Below are 15,783 nucleotides of genomic sequence, written 5' to 3' on the forward strand. Positions count from 1 at the left end.
AAAAAACAAAAAAACGAGACGTTGCCGACACTTACGCCGCCGCAACACCCTTCAAGTGAAGCACCCGCACCGCAACGGGCATCGTCATCGCCGTGCCCTCCTGGCGCTCACGTTTCTGCCGCGTCGCTTCCGCCCTCCCAGCCACCACGGGCCCCAGCGCCGTCGACGCACACGCCGCACGCAGCGCCGTCACGGCCAACGGCGACGCCTGTGGGAGACGCACCACCACGTTGTACACACCAGCCGTGTCGTGCCGCACACCCATCACCTGAATCCCTGCAGCGTTCGCCGCCACCGCCAGGCCGCACAAAAAACGCATCCTACACCCAATCTCCTCGCAAAGCGCAGACACATCAAGCAGCGGCAACGACTCCTCCCCCGCCCCTTTGCTCGCCCCTCCTCCTCCGCGGGAAGTGACCACCTGCAGCTGAACAAGACACTCGTGCGAGATTCGCCCTCTGCACCGCACCATCCTTGCCGCTTTGTGCGCCCCCTCTTTTTCTACCCCGCTTAAACACTACTCAAAATTATTTGTTGTTGTGGGTTGCGGCAGTGCGTGGCGCGGCGACAACAAGACAGATCAAAAAGAAAAAAAAAGAAAAAAAACAACAACAAACACACAAGTGTATGCTTCTTTGACGTCGCTGCATGTGATACTCCCCCCATGAAAAGAGAGGTGGAGGAAAACACGCAGACCCCACACCAACGCACACGCATATTTGTAATGCGTGCATGCCCATCGTTGCGCAAGGCCGACAACACCGCCATGTAGAACCGTGGGCGCGGCTGTGTGTGTGGCCAAGCAATACAAAACTATCTGCACGGCTCTCACGGAATACCTCCAGCATGGAATAAATGAGCAAAAAAAAAAAGGAGCAATAAAGAAGGGATGCAGCTGCAACACCACAAACAAACACTGAATAGAAGTAAACACAACACACACACACAAAAGTATGCACGCATAACTGCCTGTGCAGCTCCGTATACCGCCCGATGGGGGTTTGCTCGGCCACCGGCGTTAGTTGCCCTCTACCTTTTGCCCGTCTTCGCATTACGTGCAGCCTCCTCGTGTCAAGGCAGTAACTCCGCCTCTCCCACTCTCTCTGCGTGTGTGTGCATATACGTGTGCCCAAACATTAAAACGGAAAGAAAACAAAAACAAAAAATTACCTCCAACTCAAAGACCGAATCAACAGTCTTACGTGGCCTCTCTGTCGTATTGCGTCAAGAATCAATTTCGATTTGTGACATTTAACTTTTTCATCAAAATAAATATAAAAACATCTATATCCAAATATATACTTACTTGTTTACGTGTGTGTGCGCATGTGTTTACTATGCATGCACGCATTGACATTTACTTCGTTCTGTTGCTTTCCTCTGCCCTCTCCCCGCCTGTTTGCACCGCAAACGGGAAACCGAAACGTCAAAAGAACACAAACCAATATGTACACAGACACACAAATAAAACGACTCGGTGAAGGAACTGGTTTCGCAAAGTTGGCAAAATGCTGTATATGTTGTACAGCAGGACGGTGCGGGAGAAAGTGAGAGAAGCGGGTCCGACCGGTGGATCCACACACTCGGGACTTTTTCTCACTCTAACGGACTCACTCACTCCCCACCCCCCCCACCCGAGCAGGTAATTCCCTCTTGCCATCATTGGCGCGTTACGTTATCACCATTTTTTTTTTCTTTTTTTCCTTTTTTTCTTTTTTTTCTTCGTCTTCTTTGCCTTCAACGTTTTTCTCACCTCCTCCCTCCCGCCACCTCCCTGCGTAGTAGGAAACAAAACGTATTTTTCCTTTTTCTTTGCGTGTGTGCGTGTGCTTATTATTCACTTTCATTCCTGCGTCTTTCCATCCCGCCAACTGTCCTCCGCGTTGGGTCCGCCATGTTCGGCAGGACAATTTGTCAACGACCCCACCAAGGAGTCTTCGCTCACGGGATTCGTGCTGCTACTATCAACCATCACTAATGATGTCGGTGCACTTTTCGCCAACGAGCGCAGTCGCATCTGCTGTTCGCGGTTCCAGAGCATTGAGCGTACCTCCTCCGACTGCCGAATGTACCGCAGCACACACCGCACCGCAAGGTGTTCCAAGACATTCTCGCTTGGTATCCCAAAGGCAATGACAAGGCGGCGAAAGACGTTGTTGCGCTCAGGTGCAGCGAGCGGTTTCAGCAGCAGCTTGAACGCAGAATAAAAGTAGAAGACGACTGTACGGACTGAGTTGTAGCTGAAGTCCAAAATCACAGCATGCCGCTCAAATATGGCGCGAAGATGGGCGTCAACAAAGGCGGGGATGATTGGGCGCCGCATTGCCTCCGTCACAATGTCACCCTCATGCGAATCCTCCACATGGCCCGTGTCACTACTTGCTCCAGAGTTTTTCTCATTTGGCCTGGCCTTTTTAATATTCCAAACGGTGGTGCTGCCTCGCGTCACAGGGCCGTGCCCGCAGCCCTTCACTATCGTCCGCCCCTGTTGCTCCCCATCCGCTGTGGTCGAATGCGCTCGCGTGCGGCTCTCATCCATCGAGAGCCGGTACATCTCAACAGCCTCGGTTGGAAGCAATTCAATGAGCGTCTTCGGCACATTGGACTGGCTGGAATGTTTGCGCCTTCGCTTTCCATCCGGCAGGTATTGCTCAGGCGAGTCATCGCCGCCAACACGGACGCCATTACCGCCACGCCGCCCTCCGACCTCGGCGACCTCTTTACCGAGCCCCGCGGAAGAGACACTGGAGGCCGCCGCACGCAGCTCGGCAACGTTGACGGGGCACAGACTGGCGCTGGCAAAGGCCTCCCTGCCAAGGGAAAGCGGATTGTCATCCTGCCTAAGTTCAGTGACAAGGGAGGAGCATTGCATGGTGGGGCCTACCCGTTCACCGGCGCACCTGGAGGCCTGTGCAAGTCGCTTGCTTTGCGGGTTGGTGACAGTGAACAACTCCTGCCGCTTCTCCACTCCACGTAGGAAGACACTCGCAAGCGGGACGATTTGTACACCTTCCATCTGCAGCGCCATCTCCCGTGCGGCGCGGCTGATAGTGACCTTGTTTGGTGCGGCAAACATCCACATCCGACCGCAGTAGACCAAATCCGGCCCCTCGTAGCGAACGGTGTCGCTACTGCTCTCTACTCGTACCGTGGCGTCCATGCACCAATGCACCGCACAGGCAATAAATATACTTCCATCCTCACCCAACAATTCCCGAAGCGGTTCATCAATCGGTTGGGACTGCAATTCTTCAATAAGAGAAAAACAAATCCGCACTGCCGCATCTACTGAACGTGCGGCAACCGTGGTACTATACGGGTGCAACTGCATTGCCTCGTAGACATTATGACGAATAATGTGTCGCCGCTGCAGCGCTGCCAATCGCTCAGAAACCACTAGCATATGATCTGGTGCCAACTCCCACAACCGTTCCGCATTACAAAGACCAATAACGGCCAATGCAAAAGGTGTCACCTTGGGAGCATGAGCAACTCCGTCATATTCTTTTAGACACAGCAACACAGCGGAGGCACCGCCGGTAAATATGAGGATAGAAAGCAGCACAGCGAAGACGACAATGAGGGCAATAGTCGTTTTTGTAGGGTTATTGTCCTGATGATTTCCTCGCATGCATACATACCAGGCACGGGATGATCCCAAGACCGATCTAGTTGTTCCGGTTTCAATAAATTTCCTAAACCCCTCATCTGTAAGATTTTTTCCCCTCGAAAAACGAATGGGAATGATGCGCTGCGATGTTTCATCAGTGGTGTAGATGAGGTATTCCATTTCATTTTTCCAGAAATGCGTTCCACGTAGATTTTCATCCATCAGGCTATCCAGGCTCAGCACAGCAATAGAGAATCCCCAGAAATTCACTCTGGTCTCATCCGCAACTCTTGTGGCGTTGTAGATTGATCCACGCACAAACAGTTGCCATAGCGCATTAAGACTAGGAAGGGAGTTGTACAGTGGACCCAACACGGCAGTCCGTGCGGTGTCCACTGTCTGGATTGGCGTGGGCGAGCCCATACTATAGTCATTCAGAAAATCCCTCATAAGGATGGTGTTTACCATCGGGAACAGGTGCAGCGCCACGCCGCCTGGGGCAAGGACCTGCAACGCCAAATGCTGCGAGGAGTTGAAGTAGGAGGCAACTAGGTTGAATCCGGGAAAATTCTGATTTTTAGTTCGCGCCTCCACTGAGGCGTTAAATGGCGGTATGACTTTTATGGAACCCATGACAAGTCCCTCGTGCGCGTACACCGTGGAAATGACGCCGTTCATGGCGTCAGTAAACACTGAAACCAGCTTTTCAGCCTCAGTCACTTCCTCGCGCCACCTTGCATCCCGCATGCGTTGATGCCTGGCCTCATACAGTGCGATGGGGACTGAAATGAACACCGCCATAAATATCGCGCAAAAGATTCCCAATCCAATAAAACAATGGGTGCGCCTTTGCCGCGGCGTCAGTTTCTTTTCCCTCATTGCACCTTTTCAGATAAACGATGACAACAATAGCCCTAACAATAACAATAACAACAACTACACACACAACGAGAGGCGGCGGCAGTGCCTCTCTTTCGTTCCTACTGGCGGGCTAAGTTTTGCCAGTGGAGGAAGCAGCCGTGCCGGGGTGAGTGGTGTATGCTAGCCACCACCAGAGACGCAAGTAGGAAGGGCGTCCAAAGAAGATCACTAAGCGTAAAAACAACAACAGCAACAGCCTTTCCGTTCCCGCTGCCCACTGTTGAGAGGCTCTCAGCTACCGAAGGAGGTGGGCTGCGGCAACGAAGCGATAAACCCGGCCCAGTCGCTACGCACCAAAGAAGACAAGCGGGCAAGCACGCGCCTCCGCCCCCCCCTTTTTTTTGTTTTGCTCCCAGCAGAAAGACACACGCACGGACGAACCTTTTTTTCTTTTTTCTTACTTTACCTTTCTTCTCTATGTGCGGGTTCTATTTGCCACACGACGCGGCGGCACTAATGCGATGTGCCCACCTCCGTGTGCCGCCCTGCGCCACCGCACGGACATACAAAGGGTGAGAGAAAGTGCGGAGGTGGTGGAGGCGCCAGCGAAGCAGCAGGCCAACGTGGGCAAACAACACCACAGAGAAAAGATCCAGAGGAATGTGTGGAGAGGAGCAATCTGAGCAAGACAGGGGAGGGGTGAGAGGGGATGGGAGGGCCTCACTCCTGCGACAAAACAAGACCTTCAAACCACAGGCGCCAAAGCGGAAGAAAAAAAAAAAACAGAAAAAAAAAACTAATAATAAAGTGGACCATTGGAAACATCCCCAATAGACATGCACGTCTATAAACGTATAGAAATGCATGCGTGTGGCTGCATATCCCCATCCACAAACTCACACGCAGCTCAGACAGGTGCAATATATATATATATATATATATATATATATATGTGGACTTGAGGCCGGTGACAAACCGCAGAACGAACAGTATTCATCCACAGTAATAACAACGACAATAAGGAAGGAAAAAAGAGAAGAAGAGAAACAGGACATGCGCAACGGAGGCCGGCAAGTGTAAGAGAAGAGGGAAGTCAGTGATGCGTGACGTATTTGTCAAATTTCTTTGTTTATTATTATTTTATTTTTTAAAAATAAAATGCTGAAGTTACGATCTCCGTCTACTCCTCGTCTCGTCTCGTGCATTGCGTACATGCATCTCCCTCCGTCCAGTTCCTTCCTTCCTTCCTTGACTTCCTCCGCCGCCTCACCCCAACTGCGGCCGCCACTTGTCACCACATGCATGTCTACATGAATGCACGCGCACAAACAGACATTTCCCCAGTGCCACTCACCACCACCACCACGACACGCTTCCTCAGTGTTACCAGTTACAACAGACAAAACAAAGAAACGAGATTTTTCCTCCTTGCTGTCTCTCCCCTTCGTGCTGCCGCAGTGGGCGCCGTCATGACGTCTCTCTCTCTCTCCATTGTTTCCCCTGCCCACCACCCACCACTTTTCCATCATTCCTTTTAGCATCAATCGCCCTTGTTTGCGCTCCCTCCACAGACGCAATCCAGCAGCCATTTTTATCCTGCCCGGGCACCCATTCATACATTCACATATATTAATCCCCCTCTCTCTTCTTTACCTCGTTACTTGCCTCTCTCTGTAGTCGGTGCAATGTGACTGTCATGGTACCGCAGCAGTTTCTCGGAAATCTCGCGTTGGATGTGCCGCTCAATAAGTTCATTCTCGGAGAGCCGTTCTTTATTCAGTCCGCCGTGCGCTGCGACTCGCCGCGGTGCGCTGCGGTGAAGGTCAAAGAAAGGCATCTCCAGAAGCTGCGCCGCTGTCGGTCGCTTGCGTGGGTCAAGCTGGAAGATGGCCGTCAGCACATCGACGCATTCCTTCGATGGAAGCAGATGCGAGGGGTCGCGGCGGCGGTGCTCCGCCGTGGCCATAAACCACGCCGCAAACCCGTGAAACTCCATGTAGAGAAAACTCGGCTGAAAGAGGGAGCCAAGCGATGGGGTGAAGGAGGACAAGGATGAGGCGGAAGTGGTGGCAAGGGCCTTTCGCAGCTGCTCAAGCTGAGCGGAGCGCTGACACAGCTCCTGTGGAAAGGCATCAGGGCTGGCACTGGAGAGCGGCCCGAGAACATCAGTGATAAGCGACAGCTGCTCCAGCTCCATCTCCGCCCGCCGATGTTGATAATTGTCCTGCGGCTGCTGTTGACGCCCGCCCACGTGGCCGCCTCTTGCAGGACCGCCATCAGCTGCGTGGCGTCGGTTGGCGAGAAAAAACGGCGGGGTGCGCAGATACATTTGGGCGAGAAAGCAGCCGACGGACCAGATGTCCACCTTGACGTCGTAAGAGGTGCTTCCCAGCAACATCTCCGGTGGGCGATAGGAGAGGTTGATAAGACTCGGCGTTAGGGCGCGCCGACCCGACCCTTCAAACACGCAGAGGCCAAAGTCCCCAAGCCGCACCTGACCATCGTAGTTCATCAGTACATTGTCGGCCTTGACATCACGGTGGATAATGCCCATAGCATGCAACTTCGTCAAGGCCCTGAGAAGCTTCGTAAACACATATGCAATATCCCGCTCGGTGAAGGAAAATCGTCGCTGAAGCAAACCTGCGATGCTGCACGACGCATACGGAAATACGAGATAAATGTCATGAGACGTGCGCGACAATAACACATCCCGCAGACTTATCACCTCCTCAATGGGGTCCTTTTTGGTGCTGCTATCCGTCTCGGAAGTGATGGCGTTTTCACGAGCGTTATTGATGTGTCGTAGGGCGATGACTTCTCGAAGCGACGTGATTGGAAATCCATCCAGGCCATGGAGCACCTTCAGTCGCTTTAACGCCACGGTTTCTCCGGTAGCAAGGCAGCGTCCAACGTACACCTCGCCGTAGGTCCCCTCACTGATTTTTGCCTTCACCTCGTACTTTGTCTCGACATAGTCAGTTACTGAACTGAAGTCAATCGGGGTGGGGCCGGAGGGCAAAGGGACGCCCGTCCTGCTGTGGCGTCGTACGCTCGGCGAGCAACCACAGCTGTACATACCCTGCGGTGTGGGGGTGGGCGACATCAATTCTCCCCAATCTGTGGAATTACGCTGACGCTTCGCCGTTGGTGGGGCCTCTTCCCCCGTCAAGTTCGTCGGACCTGTCGTGGGAGGCCCCACCAACGGCGGCTGTTGGAACATGCCTCCAACCCTCGACGCTTCCTCCCGTACCTCACTGCTAGACCCCGCCATTGCCCTCGCAACGTCCAGCTGTTGAGGGAGCGCTGGAATCAAGGAATTACCGGCCTGTACGGTGGCTCCTCCTCCCGTTGTCAAAGGAAGTGTTTCACGTCGCTTCCCTTGCTCCTCTGTCGCCGCTACGGCGGAGGGGCGACGCGAGAGACGCAACGTTCGTCTTGCTCCAGTGCTGTAACTCGCGTGTGTATCACACGCTACTGCGGGTGTTGCTGCAAGGGGCGGCTTGGGTTCCATCCCTCGCAGGTTGACATGTGTCCTCCCGAACGAGGCAGCATTTGCATCGGAAGCCGCTCGCTTCTCATCAGCTGACAGCTGCTGCTGCTGCTGCTGTTGTGGTTGTTGTGCCTGTAGTGGTGGCGGCGGTGGCTCCAAATGCACCGCCTCGAAGAGACCCCCACCTGCAGGTGGGGGCGTTGGTTCTAGCAAGCAAACACAACGGCCCGCCCCACTCCCATCTTCGTTTTCCTCGTCGTCGCTGCCACCTACCGTATCTCTCAAGAGAAGGTGGTGCCTTGTGTCCCTGAAGAGAGACGATGACGAAGACCGCAATGGTGGTGGTGGTGGTATCGAGGCGGGTGAACTGTCGCCGCGACGCATGGCTGACTTTCCCGGATCCGATGTGTGAGGCGATGACTCCAGCCGCTGTTGCTCGTGCGGGACAGCAGCGCCGCTTCCCTGCCGCAGCGAGGTTGGCTGGGCCATCTGCGACGCACCCTTTGGCGCGCCTGAGTCCATGCACAGCCGTCACTGAAACGTTTGCCAGAGAGAGAGAGAGAGAGAGAAAGAAAGAGAAAGGTGTCCGCTCTACTCTTAATTGTCGTCCGCTGCTGCGTGACTCCCACTTTTTTTTAAAAAAAATCCGTCTTCGCTTTTTTTCCCTTTTCGGCTTTAACTTACGGCTTTACCTGAGCCAGCCCCACACCGTCGAGAGCGAGCGAGAACCCCACGCACAGCCCACTCTCCCACGCAGTTGAGAGCAACACACGGCCCTGACACTAGGAGGAGGCGAGGAGGAGGAGGAGGAAGAAGGGAGCAACAGGGCAATTGACACTCCCGCAGCCTCCTCCAACGCGGATGGCCTTTGCACCACATAGACAGACAGTGGCATCTAGAGGGACGCAGTGAGGTTTAACAGGAAGAAGTAAAGAAACAAACGATTTTTTTTCCTTCCATCTTTCACTGCCGCCGTCGGTGCTCTTCCCCCCACCAGTTAGTTAAGTGGCACCGTTTCGCATCGCCAGGGCTGCTGGCCGGCCATCCACCACCACCACCATCACGGCTGCCGCATCGCATGATAGCCGTGGCCGCCAAACATGTCGGCAGAGCCAATGCTCACCACCGCGCCGTCCACGTTAAAGCACATGGCAATGTCGATGTCGTCGTCTGTATCCCTGCAGTAGTCGCTGCCCATGCGTTCACGCAGCAGCTCCTCCATCATCAGCTCCTCCTCCGTCATATCGCCCGCGCGCTGTCGCTTACGAAACTCCAGGATACGGCTGTAGGCCATCTCCAGCTCCGGCAGCTCCTCCACAATGCGAAGCGCCACCGTCCAGCCCTGCAGTTCAGCGTCCAGTTCCAGCGACGCGGCGGGGGTGTAAAACTGTTCCACAACGTTTAACACATGCGGCAACAGTCGCCGCTTCCACCGTGGGAGCCCGTTCAGCCGTGCTGCATCCATGCTGCCGGGATCCATGGGACTTGGGCCGTACATTGGTCCCACGCCGTCGCCAAAGGGAAGACGTCGGGCCTCAAAGACAAACGTCATGGTGCCAGGAGTAACGCCTAAGCAAGGAGCACTCTACAACGCACAAGTCAAAGTGAAGAAAAGGCACGATCGGCAACTTCCACTTCTCCACCGCACCATTGTGCTCCAAGAAGATACACACACGCATACACCCACGCACCTGCAACCACTTCATCTCTCAATTCCCATGTTTACTACAACTGTTTTCCTTTCCTTATACACATGGTGAAATCATAGGTGACTGACTCGTCTACAAAACTCCCCTCCCCACCCACCCACCCACGCACAAAGCGAGAAGACGTCCATCGCGAGCAAAATGATTCTAAAACAAACAAACGAACAAACATCAACTAACAACGGTAAACCTTGCAACTGGTATTCAGAGTGAGCACCAGGCACCATCAGAATCATGCTTCTTCTTCATTGCCTTCCTCAACGAGGGGCTTCTGCGAAGCCCCTCCAACAAGGGCTGCACCCCGCAACAGCAACTGCTGGAGAATTCTGACATCACCGTCTGCATGTGCTCCAGCAATTGCCTGTGTGTCTGCGGTGACAAGGGCCTCGAACGGTGGTTTCCTCTGCGATACAGTCGATTGAATGCAAAGCGCAGAACGTGATGGCGGAGGAAACATCCGGCGCGGGTGACGGTTCTCCGCCAGCTGTGTCAGCGGCACGGCGCCGTGACTACTGGGGGAAACAAATGACACAACGTGCTCACGACGATTCTGCCCCTTCAAAAGACTTGAAGAACCTCCTCCTGTGCGGTGCGGGGTTCGCATGCTGTAGGCACTCTCGGAAGGAGCTGCCACCTCACCACTCGTCGTGGCGATGGTGGTGGAAACAGAGGGCGTCAATAACAGTGCATTGCGCTTGCCATCCCGCACGGAGGCCTCACTAGGTTTACAAGCAACAGGTGCGGGATCGTGTTGAACGCAGCAACGCTTAAGGATAGATTCCACAAACAGATCCTCCTCTGCTGCTGCTGCTGCCACTTCTTCTGCGCCAGCCCCCACCACGTCTACTGCTTCGCTTGTGACGACGGGTGATGGCTTCTTCTGCACGGCGCAACTACCGCACAACAGTGACGCGATATCATTCCTTTTCGAAGACATCACACCTTTGCGCAGCCATGCAGGGGGCTCCGGCGGGAGGTTCTCATCCGGTGCGATGGATGTCGGCAATGGCGGTGACGCTGGCCCCTCCAAGAGTTTCTGCTGACCGCCATTTTCTGTCAATGCCTTCCGAAGCCGGTCGATTTCGCGGTCGCGCGACGCCATGGCCTGTTTGGTGCGGACAAGTTCTCCCACACACTCATCGTAGCGTTCGCATAGTGTCGTACACTGCTCAAGTAGCTGGAGTGCGTACTGCTTGTATGCCGCCAATTCGTCTCTCCCTTCTCCCTCGCTACCGTTGTGTTCCTCCGTATCACCTGAACATCGACAACGGCCACCACCTGACCCCTCCACGGACAATGCCACCACCGCTGGGTCGAAAAGCGTCTTGCCGCGGCCCCGTTGAATAACGGGGCCAGTTGCCGCAATATCTGCTTGGGACACGTTTCGATCAGGAGGCGCATCTCTTGTGCCCACTAGCGCCTCTACGCTGGTGCCTCGATTGCTGCTAGCCACACTGCCCCTATCACCTTCCTGTGCAACACGCGCAAAAGGAAAGGGTGGGCAAAGCTGCACACATGTGGCTGTGGCGGCGGCCTCTGCGCCCAGGCGGAGCGACTCTACGGTCTCGTGGAAGTCACACTGTCTGCATGAGCAGCACACCACCCACGTCACGGCCGACGCTGCGCCAGGGGTAAGAAACGGCTCCAGGATGGTGGTGAGCATGCTGTCTCTGAAAGGAACACGCCTGACAGACGACAAAAAGGAAGAAGAAGAAGTGGAGGAGGCGGAAGCGGTGGCGGCTTGAAGAGCCCGCACCACTTTGCGCAGCGCTAGAAGGGAAACGTTGATGTGCCGCATCTCGCATGTGCGGAGGACACCGCGCTGCACCGCCGTCAGACCACTGCTGTCGCAACGGTTTGAGGTGAAGGTTGACGCCGCGAGGGGAGCATCGGTCAGCGACGCCTGCAGCGGCGATGGGAGCGCCATGGCAGCGTCATACTCCGTGGCGACGTCGCCAGCAGCCCACACCTGATCCCGGTACGTCTCTGACCCGGCGAGGTCGACAAAAACAGACTCGCCAATTGGGTCCGCCCCCTCCGCAGCACCGCGAAGCCCAAGCCGCAGCACTAAATGACTCCGTGAGGAACGGAGATTCCGCTCTGTTTGGCTGCGATTTCGCAGCGCCAGCACTTCGCGCAGCAGGGCACCGCACTCCGCCGCGGACTCACACCGAAGTCGCAGCACAGACCGCATCACTTTTGCCTTTTCAGTCGCCCTGTACATCACCTTTTGTGGCACCGCCTCCATTGCAGCGGGCCCGAGCGGCGCCGTCGTTTCAAATGCTGAGCTCCACAAGGTGCCGCGCCCCTCCTCCGGGCGGCCCCGCTGCTCGTACCGCAGCCACGCCTGCCACGCTGCCTCGCCGACAACGTCGTCGCACACAGCGCCGCAGCTTCTGTCCTTCTTCTTGAAAGTAGCTGCCTTCCTTGAATGCTGCTGCAGCAAAAGAGCCACCAGGTCGGTAACGCATTCGTTGTACACCTCTAGACACGATAAATCCACCGCAGCAACGACGGGTCGTTGCTGCTCAACAGCAGCACCAGGTGCGACAAAGATGGCACGGAGCAGTCGCGGTACAATTCCTTCTTCCTCTTCCTCTTCTTCCTGACCAAGTGTGTCGGCTTCACCACGCGTAATTATTCCAAGTTCTTTTTTCTGCCGCCGAGGAGCGCTGTCGTCGCCGCCAGCGTTCGGCCCAAACATCGTATACGTTTTCCCTGTTGCTGTCTGCCCGTAGGCAAGAAACGTACACGGCTTGCCGGAAATCAAATCACCCAACAAGGGACGAACAATTTCGTCAAACAGTTCCTCCTGTTGATTTTTCCCCTTTGCCGTGCATGGGGACGCATCGGTGGTTGACAGCGGGGCGCCGCCTACACCGGGCGGCATACACGGAGGGAGGAAGACACGGCGACACGTAGACGAGGCCATGCTGCCGGTGCGAGGGTCTGCCAGTATAACTGTGTGTTGTCCGCCTCCACTGTCTCCCCGCAGCGACAACAGCAGCATGGGGGGTGGCAGCAAAGATGCGTGTGCGTCCGGCTTCTCGTGCTCCACACTCGATGTCGCAAGCGCGCACGGTGGTGCGAACCGACAGTAAACCCGCATTTTACTGCACGGCCGCACACCGCCAAGGCCACAGCCCCGCCGTTTTACCCTTTTATTTTCTTTTGGCTGACAACAGACGCAGTAAGAGAACGAGTGCAATACGTATATAAAAGACCATTTCTTGCACTGACACGAATAAAAACAGAGCACGTGAGAGGATGAGAAGGAGGATAAAAAAAAAAAAAACATATGCGGCAACAGAAGAGACCAAGTGCGTCGAGCGGGAGGCGCAGCTCTAACGACGCCGTGGGGAATCATGGACACACCCTCCCGCCCACCGCTGATCGACAGACGAGCCCAAACAACAGCGGCGGCAGGATGTGAGGAGGCCACATTTAGAATACGCCACGTGCTGACGCAGTCTGTGCAATGAGGATGGGGGCTGTGCAGTTATTTCTTTGCCTTTGCCAAAACTCCACATTCACTGTTCCACGGAGGAAATCTCGTGATGACGAAGCAATGATAGCGGCGTTGTGCAAGTTTTTTTTTTTCCTCTATTTTTCCTGTTGCAGTTCCTGCTGCTGCTGTGGCTGCTGTAGTAGTACTAGTAGTGGTTGCTGTTGTTGTTGCGAGACACCCGCAGCGCCACGATAAAATAGCAATGACATGATGCAGAGATGCTGCAAACAAGGCAGGGAAGACCACTGTCAACCACCAATAAAGCAAGCAAACAGGCAGGGCAACGTGGGCGCGGAGGGACGTGTGACAATATTGCCATTCTTGCCAGCCCCACGGGCCGTCAGCAGCAGAGCGGCAGAGTTGCATTCGCCAAGGACCACGTCACTAGCCCGTCGCCGTGAGGCGTCGCTGAAAGATCGTCGCTGGCATCCCCACCATTAGGTGTCAGTATTCGACTCGACCTCACCACGCCCTGCAGGACGCACGGATACGTGATGGACTGCACGGAGCGCTTCACCGCCAGGTCGACGATTTCCTGAAGCTTATCCTTGAAACGGTGTCCCACAGACAACGGGTTACAAGCTGTGGATGGAGGCAGCGGTGGGAGGGAGGCAACCTCCTCTCCCCCAGCAACACCGCGAACACTGCTGCTGGGGGAGGCCTGAGAAAAGTACGCGTGGTGAGGCCTCGGCTGATGTCGGGGAAGGCCCCTCGAAGAGGAAACGTCGAATGAGGCGGTGAATTGCGGCTCGCGCGCAAAGCTAAGCTCCACCAGGTTACCGTAAAAGGCAGCGTACAGCACGCCGTTAAAGATAACCCGACGGACGGACAAGGTACACCGTAGCGTCAAGACATCCGCCGGAATTTTCAGCTCCGCAGGCAGCGCCAAAAACAATGGAATATTACACAACAGTAGCAACGCAAAGTGGTGGTCCTCGTATATGAGGGGCACCGAAAAACACCGCAGCGACTGCCGCATTCCCATTGGGATTGTAGCTGCGGCCGCTGCTGCGCTACCCTCTGCTGCCGCTTCAGACGTCACTGCGGTGTATGGAGCCTCCAGCGAGACAATTCCAGCAGGCGCTATGCGTGGCAAGACAACACCGATTAGTGGTGCTGCCGCACCAGCGCCGTCGGACGACTCCGAGTGGATACAACCTGCACGGACGCCGTCGCTGTTTGTCCGCGCGTGATTTAACCCAGAGACCTGCTGCGTCGCGCCGTACGGTGGTTGCTGCTGCGGGCTTAACGCACCGCTCAAAGGCCTACCGCCCCCAAGCTCAAGGCGCAGCAATCGGACACAGTCGGTACTCAAGCGCAACGTTCGCCCTCCCGTTTCCCCGCCTGCGGTTCCTCTCCCTCGCGTTTCTCTTTGCTTTATTGCTCCGTCAATCCGCTTTGCACCCTTCTCAATGAAGTAGGCAATGCGGTCGGTCCAGACATCCTTGTCAATCGAGCCGCCGCCCAGCACGAGCAGGGCCACCCATCGTCCAAGCACGTTGCACCACATCGCCCCCTCGCACTTGCGGCTTTGCCCAAGCGGTGACGGACTCCGCGAGTTGTAACCGCCCGCGCCGCCCCCGTGACGGCCTCCTGCAGCGGCATCACCCTCCTCACCCACGGTGCGCTCCACGGAGACGCTGAGGAAGACGTGGTAGCCCAAGATGGCACAAATAAGGATACTAAACGCAACCTCCAGAAGAATCTCGAACATGGCTCTCTCTCCCCACCTGCCCCGAGACAGAGAGCAACAACAATAATAAAAACAAAAAAGAAAAAAACAACGGCCCTAGGCGTAACTAAGGGTGACACGCAGATGAATACGTCCTGCCCCCCTTCATGCTTCACAACATACACGACAAAAAAGAAGAGGGAAAACAGAAAGCAAAGAGGAAGTGCACGTGACCGAAGAACAACATCCATGACGAGGAGGAAACCGCACAGCAGGAGAACCTGGACGCCTGTGTGTGCGTGTGCATGTGAAAAAAGAGAAGGGAAAGGGAGGACAACCATGGAGGCGAGAAAGCAAGACAAAAAAAAAAAAAGAAGGCGAGTGAATTGGCAAAAAAATGTCCAACTTGGCCCCACACAAAGCCACCGCACTAGAAACAAAAGGCGCAAACGAGCGCTCCGCCTTTGACAGACAAAAAAAAAAAAAAAAACATTCTCCCCCCATACACGCACGCACGTACGTAACAAGCAGAAAAATGTAACGGTGGCCAAGTCCACAGTGGTGATAAAACAAGCCCCCTACAAAAACAAAATACACACAGCAGGGTGAGGTAAGCAAAGGCAAAAACTAACTGAACACACACCCAATAAACTCCCCACCCCTCTGCACTTTTATAATGTACTGGCGAGATGCATGCTACAAAATTAAATAAAAGATCGCAAGCAGAAAGAAACAAAGCATATATATATATATACACACATATATATACTGCGCGGGACATGAAATCATGGCCCAGGTTGGCTATTGCAGCTGCATCCCTCGCGTAGCAGGTGGCTGGGGTCGAGGTGAAGCACTCCCTTCAGCAGACGCAGCGACTTCTCTCCGCGTCCCTGTACCGTAGGTACAGAGGCCAGCAGGTAGCACAGCGCCGCA

General features: G+C 55.0%; 6 protein-coding genes across 6 annotated transcripts, besides 16 other annotated features; all 6 read right to left on the reverse strand.

Annotated features, from left to right (window-relative positions):
* Positions 1–31: 31 nt before the first annotated feature.
* Positions 32–472, reverse strand: TraAM80_05669 (uncharacterized protein; the record flags this gene model as incomplete). The annotated part of the gene is made up of 1 exon (XM_029382542.1): positions 32–472. One exon carries the CDS (start codon positions 470–472, stop codon positions 32–34), a length of 441 nt encoding a protein of 146 aa, XP_029237539.1.
* Positions 473–567: 95 nt separating this feature from the next.
* Positions 568–623: a sequence feature (A-rich).
* Positions 624–1,130: 507 nt separating this feature from the next.
* Positions 1,131–1,165: a sequence feature (A-rich).
* A 519-nt stretch (positions 1,166–1,684) lies between these two features.
* Positions 1,685–1,723: a microsatellite.
* A 120-nt stretch (positions 1,724–1,843) lies between these two features.
* On the reverse strand, positions 1,844–4,489 carry TraAM80_05670 (uncharacterized protein; the record flags this gene model as incomplete). The annotated part of the gene is made up of 1 exon (XM_029382543.1): positions 1,844–4,489. The coding sequence occupies one exon, from the start codon at positions 4,487–4,489 to the stop codon at positions 1,844–1,846; it is 2,646 nt and encodes an 881-aa protein (XP_029237540.1).
* A 25-nt stretch (positions 4,490–4,514) lies between these two features.
* Positions 4,515–4,547: a microsatellite.
* A 692-nt stretch (positions 4,548–5,239) lies between these two features.
* Positions 5,240–5,278: a sequence feature (A-rich).
* A 113-nt stretch (positions 5,279–5,391) lies between these two features.
* Positions 5,392–5,423: a microsatellite.
* A 267-nt stretch (positions 5,424–5,690) lies between these two features.
* Positions 5,691–5,729: a microsatellite.
* An 88-nt stretch (positions 5,730–5,817) lies between these two features.
* Positions 5,818–5,840: a microsatellite.
* Positions 5,841–6,128: 288 nt separating this feature from the next.
* TraAM80_05671 (putative protein kinase) lies at positions 6,129–8,486 on the reverse strand (the record flags this gene model as incomplete). Its single annotated transcript, XM_029382544.1, has 1 exon — positions 6,129–8,486. The coding sequence occupies one exon, from the start codon at positions 8,484–8,486 to the stop codon at positions 6,129–6,131; it is 2,358 nt and encodes a 785-aa protein (XP_029237541.1).
* Positions 8,487–8,512: 26 nt separating this feature from the next.
* Positions 8,513–8,546: a microsatellite.
* Positions 8,547–8,748: 202 nt separating this feature from the next.
* Positions 8,749–8,784: a microsatellite.
* A 240-nt stretch (positions 8,785–9,024) lies between these two features.
* On the reverse strand, positions 9,025–9,516 carry TraAM80_05672 (uncharacterized protein; the record flags this gene model as incomplete). Its single annotated transcript, XM_029382545.1, has 1 exon — positions 9,025–9,516. The coding sequence occupies one exon, from the start codon at positions 9,514–9,516 to the stop codon at positions 9,025–9,027; it is 492 nt and encodes a 163-aa protein (XP_029237542.1).
* A 245-nt stretch (positions 9,517–9,761) lies between these two features.
* Positions 9,762–9,782: a microsatellite.
* A 38-nt stretch (positions 9,783–9,820) lies between these two features.
* Positions 9,821–9,852: a microsatellite.
* Positions 9,853–9,902: 50 nt separating this feature from the next.
* TraAM80_05673 (putative kinesin) lies at positions 9,903–12,779 on the reverse strand (the record flags this gene model as incomplete). Its single annotated transcript, XM_029382546.1, has 1 exon — positions 9,903–12,779. The coding sequence occupies one exon, from the start codon at positions 12,777–12,779 to the stop codon at positions 9,903–9,905; it is 2,877 nt and encodes a 958-aa protein (XP_029237543.1).
* Positions 12,780–13,283: 504 nt separating this feature from the next.
* Positions 13,284–13,348: a microsatellite.
* A 170-nt stretch (positions 13,349–13,518) lies between these two features.
* TraAM80_05674 (uncharacterized protein) lies at positions 13,519–14,892 on the reverse strand (the record flags this gene model as incomplete). The annotated part of the gene is made up of 1 exon (XM_029382547.1): positions 13,519–14,892. One exon carries the CDS (start codon positions 14,890–14,892, stop codon positions 13,519–13,521), a length of 1,374 nt encoding a protein of 457 aa, XP_029237544.1.
* Positions 14,893–14,927: 35 nt separating this feature from the next.
* Positions 14,928–14,962: a sequence feature (A-rich).
* Positions 14,963–15,323: 361 nt separating this feature from the next.
* Positions 15,324–15,340: a microsatellite.
* Positions 15,341–15,589: 249 nt separating this feature from the next.
* Positions 15,590–15,618: a microsatellite.
* The last annotated feature ends 165 nt before the right edge of the window (positions 15,619–15,783 follow it).

This window comes from Trypanosoma rangeli, assembly GCF_003719475.1.
Source record: "Trypanosoma rangeli strain AM80 chromosome Unknown Tra_15.4_contig_00190, whole genome shotgun sequence".
In the NCBI taxonomy this organism is placed as follows: Eukaryota; Euglenozoa; class Kinetoplastea; order Trypanosomatida; family Trypanosomatidae; genus Trypanosoma; species Trypanosoma rangeli.